Source organism: Pterocles gutturalis, unplaced genomic scaffold, assembly GCF_000699245.1.
Source record: "Pterocles gutturalis isolate BGI_N339 unplaced genomic scaffold, ASM69924v1 scaffold6139, whole genome shotgun sequence".
NCBI classification, from domain to species: Eukaryota; Metazoa; Chordata; class Aves; order Pterocliformes; family Pteroclidae; genus Pterocles; species Pterocles gutturalis.
This window is the reverse complement of record NW_010128030.1, coordinates 43350-50287: the sequence shown is the minus strand read 5'-3', so window position 1 is coordinate 50287 and position 6938 is coordinate 43350. Positions and strand designations below refer to the sequence as shown.

General features: G+C 43.6%; 1 protein-coding gene across 1 annotated transcript; it reads left to right on the top strand.

Moving 5' to 3' along the window:
• Positions 1-299: 299 nt before the first annotated feature.
• On the top strand, positions 300-5834 carry COMMD9 (COMM domain containing 9; the record flags this gene model as incomplete). The annotated part of the gene is made up of 4 exons (XM_010079469.1): positions 300-439; positions 1172-1206; positions 4634-4737; positions 5591-5834. Coding segments are annotated over 4 exons (420 nt in total), but the record flags the coding sequence as incomplete, so codon positions are not given.
• Positions 5835-6938: the final 1104 nt, after the last annotated feature.

Sequence of the window (6938 nt, the reverse complement as noted above, 5' to 3'; positions counted from 1 at the left end):
GGGCCCTCGGGAAGTTGAGCGGGAGGGCCGCGGCCGCCGCTGTAACGAAGCGTGCTCGGCGAGAGCCATCCTCCCCCGGGAAGGGCCTGACAGGGAGGTGAGAGGGCAGAGCGGGAGGTGTGCGCGCTGGGGTACAGCCGGGACCTGGGCTCCTTCCCTGCTGCGGCTGCCGGGCAGGACGGGGTGTCCGAGGCGGGGTCGGTCTCGCTGGAGAAGTGCTGGCAGCCGAAGGCCTGTCCCGTGCTGTAGGTAATGCTGTTCAACCCAGCCGAGCCGTTTCTCCTCTTCCTTTCCTACAGCTGGTGTCTGCTTTGCACAGCCTCACCAGGCACGTGGTGTATCGCGGCTTGACAAGCGCAGAAGATATCCTCTCTCTCTTTCCAGAAAACTTCCACCAAAATCTGAAAAACCTTTTGACTAAGATCATCTTGGAGAATATGTGAGTGCTACCCACCTGTCATTTGCCTTCAGTTGGAAAGTTAAAGCCCGTGTATCAGGTTTGATAGTTGGCAGCGTGCAAAGTCTCGTTTCTGTTAATTTTGTGTGTGCCTTGAGCATCATCACACAGGCTGGGATGAGCAGAGTTGAATGAAATATGTCATCTGAGTGGAACGGCAAACAAAACACAGCCATGGGCACAGAGGGTTTTCCCAAGACTTTTGGAAGGGGTATGGGCCTTATTCACATAACGCAGAGCCTCTTTTATTCTAACAGCTCACCTGTGTGGTGGGAAAATGCTGCCGTTGATGACAGAGGGATAGATTTCAGTGCTACAGGACGTGACTGGGAATCATCTAGGTGCCTGTCTGCTTACCAGCTTGGCTGAGGTGCAGAGGCACTGTATGTGGTAGAGCATATGTCAGGTGGTGGCAGATGATAGTGGTTTTGTATGCTTGGTAGCCCACTGCTTTAATAAAACCAGGGAGAAAGGCACATGCCATCAGTGAGCCACACTTGGAGGAAAACCCATAGTTGGTCACCAGTTTGCTTACCATTGCCCACCAGTGCCAGACAGCCTTTCCTCAGCACTCAGTAGCATAGGCAGTCTCTCTGCCCTGCTTACTGCTGCGGCCCTGGTGACCCTTCTGTCAGGGATAAACTTTCCCTACCTTTTTTTCTTTTTCTTTCTTAAAGCAGTGCTCATACTGTTTTTCTCTTCTCTTTTTCACAGCTCTGCTTGGAGGAATGAAGCACAAGCAAGTCAGAGTAAGTAGTAGTTATATCTTGATGCAATTAATGTGTCCTGATGTGGTTGGAGCTTAGAGCTTAGAATAGTGCATCGCAACATGTTTTCATAGCGTAGCACAGGGATACAGCCATTTGCCTTAGATGAAGTTGTATGATGATGGCATCACAGAGCTTAGCAGAGGCCAACAAGCTTGCATTCAGCTCCGTGCTGCTGTGCTAATGTTTCCAGTCCTCAAGCCAATTTCATTTAGTGCTCGGTCTGTTGCTGCCTTGCAGAGTGCAGTCTATAGCAACTATTTGCAAAACTTTTGAAAGTGAAGCACTCTGACCTCCACATTCAGGTCATTAAGTGATGTCCATATTCAATAACTGTGCACTGGAAAGGTTATGTATATACTGGGGAATACCTTATCTTTGCCCATCTAGTAAATTCTGTACATTCTTTCTCTTCCATGCATCAGGAGGTTCACTGCATATATTCATAAGTCTGCTTTTTTCCCACCTTTCTAAACAATTATGTAATTAAGGAACACAGACTTTAACAATAGCATCATGGGCAATAAGTTACATCCCGGTTAAGTGTTCCATGGAGCTACACTTCTGTTTTCTTTACAACTGTAGCACTTAGAAGTTTACAAATGAGAGCTGATACGTAACAGTACTTTGAGGTCTGCATGGATCCTCTTTATCCTTTCCTTTGCCTGCAGAGGAGATAATGTCCAACAGCTAAACAGTATGGCAAGACCTGCAAATATACTATCCCTCAAAGTTTTAATGGACTATAAATAGGGAGAGGGAAGAAACTATTGCATAATGCTAATACGGTAAATACAGCAGTTACTTACACTAAACAATGTTATAGTGTTACCAAGACACATAATGCTTTTTCCTGTGTCCTTAACACCATCACGCATTAGAGGAAATGAGAGCGAGCGTGACACACCAGCATGACCCACTAGCTAGGTCTTCACAACCCAGAAGCAAGGCTGGATGCATGGCTCTTGGGGCACCACCCAGGACCTCTGCCTAGCACTCATGTCTTTGTATTCATTAGATGAATATTTAACCCTGTTAACCCCTCATTCCTGTTGGAATGAGATTGTATTCTAGGAAATGATGGATTCTTTGAGTATTGTATTCACAAAATATGTGACATACATCACACAGGGACCAAGGCAGTGATTTAAAGAACAGACATTCCAACTGATTGATCTATGCTAACATAAAAACATGGATGGTTCCTGCCCCTCCCAAGCAGCCAACAATCAATCTTTGCAAATTAACATACAAGGCTAAACAGATGGATTTTATGTTGTTGCAAATGCTGCCAAGTGCTGGCCCTGACAGACTGTAAACTGGAGTTTGTTCCAGAAGCAAGAGCTGGGCAGCCAGTTCTGCACTCCCCCTGGAGCTCTGCCCAGGGGAGCAGGAGGGAGAGCCTTTCCCCAGGTAGAAAGAATTTCTGTAAGCACTGTTAGGAAGCAACTTGAGCATCTGGAGTCAGTAGGAAGGCTAGCAATCAACCCTTGGGGAGGCACCTAGGCATCTTATGATAGGCAGAATCCAGACAGGCTGCAATTGCCTATTAAAAGACAGCTCTTTCCTTAGCACTCAACAACTGCGTCTTCATCCCCCTTCTTCTGGTACCCTTGAATAGATGTCAAAGAACTGCTGACAACCAGGTTTGATAAGGCTTTGCAAAGGCACTCAAACCTGTCAAGCACCACAGCTGAGATTTTAAACTGAGTTTGATAATAAACAGTCACCTCCCCACAGATCTTTTATGGGGCTGGTCTGACCTTTCATTCAGACTTCTTTGGAAATCCCTAGCTGACATAAACAGGAACAATTTTTCTTCAGGCACCCTGTAGCTGTTTATTCTGACATGGTTACAGCAGTTAAGCCCCTTAGCTGCAAATTCCCTTTTTAAACCAGAAGGGGTTGTCTTTGTTTCCTTGGTGTGGACTTACTTCTAGTCAGAATTTACTGTTTTTCCCAGGAAACTGGATCCTGCACTTTTGAACATAGCAAGTATAGCTCAGCTCGCACCAGAAAGTGGGGTTGAAAAAGGTGTGAAAGGTGTTCCGAGTTTTATAAATATGACAGTACCAAAGTGGGAATGACTTTAAGTGTGCCCTGTTAAACTGCACCTTGCAACTTATTTTCTTTACACATTTTAAACAAGTAACTTACCTTACAGACATTTTCCAAATTTCTGGATTCCAGCGGTAAATTGTGCTTTACCACAGGGCAGTCAAGGATTCAAGGCTCATCTTTTAACACTTGCATTTTTTTTTTTTGTTATCTGGTTGGATAAGTAATTATGCTTTCCTCTGGTTTGCAGTTTGTGTGAGAAAACACTTGTAAATCTGAGATGAAAATGTCAATACTGATTATTTTTTTGAGTTAAAATGTATTTTTTAAATTTAAAGTAGGAAACTTTGTTTTGTTCAAATAGGGAGGAAAGATCTCTGCATGCCATCTGTCTAAATACCTGCCTCCGTTACACTTGTTTATATTCTTCAAACATTCCTTGTAATTATTACTGGCAGCTGAAAGACACTATTGAAAAACCATCACGCTCCCAGGAACTGACAAAGAGCACTTGCAGCCTGTTGGTGCCAGGGTTTTGTTGGGAGAACTTTAATCTCAGCTTTTATGTCCATTTGCACAGTGCTTAGGGACTCTTGAGGGTTCATAGTGCAGTGAGCTCCATTAAGTACACACCATGATGAAAGAATATCTATTTCCTCTCTGCAAGAGATAGCTGCACAAATTTCTTAGCAGGGTAGCCAAGTCAGACCTCTTCTTCTTCCCTTGGAAGGCTCATGGGGTCTCCAGCCCTCAACTATTGATGTCAGTATTGCACGAGACTGTTGAATAATTTCTGTTAGGCTACATCTAACTAGGATGATATATTCGAGATTTTTTTAAAAATTGGCAGGATATGTGAAGATTGCAGTTTATGCTGTACTGCAGGATTCTTTGGTTCACAGGTTGGGGAGCTCGAAGTAACATTTTATACTGCTGGATTTTAAGAGAGTGCTTGTGTGCTTTCTTATCAGTTACGGAATAGAGCAATAAGCATGTGGGTCTCAGAGCAATTCACGATGAAAGACTAGTTGAATGTTGCAGGCAGCAAGGCAGGGGATGAAGAGGTGGAGAAGACATCTTACTGCTCCCCTTCTCCCAGCTGCTTTGTGAATTTACCTATGCTTGTCTTGCACTGTACCATCTTTGCATGTGATGATGGGAGAACCCTGTTTGTCCTTCCAGTATCATGAGGAGGTCTTCAGAGACTGGCGTATTGCATAGTAGCACTGAAGCTGTACACTTCCCAGGGCCAGAACTGGAGGCACACGTACGTGGTGGCAGTTACAGGTTCCAGGATCTGGTGTCATTGTGCATTGCTGGGCATAACAGACTCCTTTTTTTAATCCCTCAGTCTCCCTGCCTCAGCTGGTCGACATGGACTGGAGGGTGGACATCAAGACGTCTTCAGACAGCATCAGCAGAATGGCAGTCCCTACTTGCCTGCTTCAGTTAAAGGTAATGTCCGTGGCTGTAAAGGAGGCAGGATCAAAATAATCAAGTCCAACGCATGACTTACCAGTGGTAGGGCAAAACAGTTTAGACAGGCATCTGATGCTTGCCTACTGCCTGGTGGGCAATTAACAGACTTTTCTCAGAGATGATCTTTGAAATACCTCAGAGCCTGGAAATGATGTCTCTGATGAAAGCCCTCTTTTTGTTGCAAGGGAGAGTTTTCTCTGCATGAGGATGCGAGAAGGCAGCATATTTGTTCCTGGTCATCAGGACCTGTCTGTTCTCTACAGAAAGAAAGACGATAAATTATGAAGTCATCGCCATTTAATTCTAAGCCACTCATCAGCGTGTTTAGCTGACTGCATTAGTTGGGAAATTACTTTTGCCTACTAATAACTTCCTTCACTGGCCATATGTAGCATTTGGGGAGTGTAGCTAAGCTTACTGCTGATATTCTACAGAGTTCTGGATCTCCCCAACCAATAAAAATGGGATGGGTTGGTTTCAGAGGAGGAGGAAAAAAAATCTAATTTCTGTGTGTGGGATGGGGTTACGTATCCTGTGCGGTATCTGCTAAGATGCTTTTGATACGGAGGTGGCTTCCTGCCACAAGTCTCTTCAAAATTTCCCTGTACTTATGGTGATATATGCTTACTTGCACTCTGTCAGTGGGAGTGCACTTCACTAGTGAGGCACACCTCTTAGAAAATGTGCTATGGTCCTTCAGGATGGAGCTGGATGCCAAATTTAAAGCATTTTTCTTAATCTATCTAGTAAACACTGACTTTCATAGTAGCACTGGAAAAATACGTCTATGAATTTTGCATACAGCTAACCTCTGCATTCCTATTTTCAGATTAAGGAAGATGTTGCCTTATGTGGAAATAGTCCTGTTGTTTCTGCACTGACTGTGGAACTGAGCAAAGAAACCCTGGACACTATGTTAGAAGGTCTAGGAAGGATCCGGGACCAACTTTCTGCTGTTGCAAACAAATGAATACTCAAAAGGCCTGGATTCCAGCAGCAAGGAGGGGAAGTATTCTATATCTACACCTACAGCTCTCATAAGTTGCATGAATTTATGTTTTAACAAAACACAATTCAAGAGATTTCTTTATTGAGTCAATACGATAGCTTTTGAAAAGCTAACACTTAAACATTCCTTTGTTGTGATGCCCAAGTGTTTTCCTAGTATGTTGTTGAACAAAAGCTGGTCTCTATTTCAGAAAAGGATTTGAGGGCTCAGAGTGTAGCTTACTCACAATGGTCATAACTGAAAATAGGAAATAGCTGCAGCCAGTGAAGCAAGTGCTATCTCTCTGCCCTGAAATGAGGATCTAAAAGGCTAGAGCAGGTTAATACATTAACCAGCATTCCAGCATTAGCAGGCAAGGAGGGTGCCTCTCTCTGGAATGTGCGTGTACTGAGGTGCGTGCTGGATGGAGCACTCTCTCCCTTGCAGTGAAGCACAGCCACGCTGCAGACTGCCTTATTTCAAAGCATTATCCTATAATAACTATTATGCTACAACACATTCCCTTCTGATCAGCTTCATAGCACCCTTTGCAAAATGATTAGTCTGAATATCTTTAGCAATAAGTCATTTCCTCCTTGTGTTTGAAAAGAAAAAAGGTGTTCAGATAATATACGTTTGGGTTTATTGGACTCTGGGCTTTGCCTTCAGTGTATAAAAACCAGACTGGGAAAGTAAAAATTGAGAGCCGTTGTCCGTACTGTAGGAAAGCCTGTGGCAATATGTGCTTATACTTCCCCAAAGTGTTCTGTTGTTTGCTTGTATAAATCTTCATTTAATTAAAAAATGAACTGCTGACTGATTTTGTGAATACTTTTCAGTCTAGAAGAGATGTTGTCCTGGTTTACCTCAGCATCTTTGTGGTGGTGCCCAGTTTCTAGGCTGGCTTAATGGATGTTCACATTTGTTGCTGAAGAAGGATCTTTTGTTTCCTGTTCAAATGGATTCAAGTTTTAAACTGTCTTCTCTTCATTATAATATCAGGGCTCCTTTTTCCATGGACACCAACTCTGTGCCATATTACAGGTGATGACCCTGACCTAAAACTTTATATGTTCATTGAAAGTGTGGAGGAGTAAGTGCAGAAAATGAACAAAATTCTGACTCTTCTTTCTGGTCAGCTTCTGTAATGCTCCAAACTGCAACACTGGATCCAAATGTTTTGTTTATG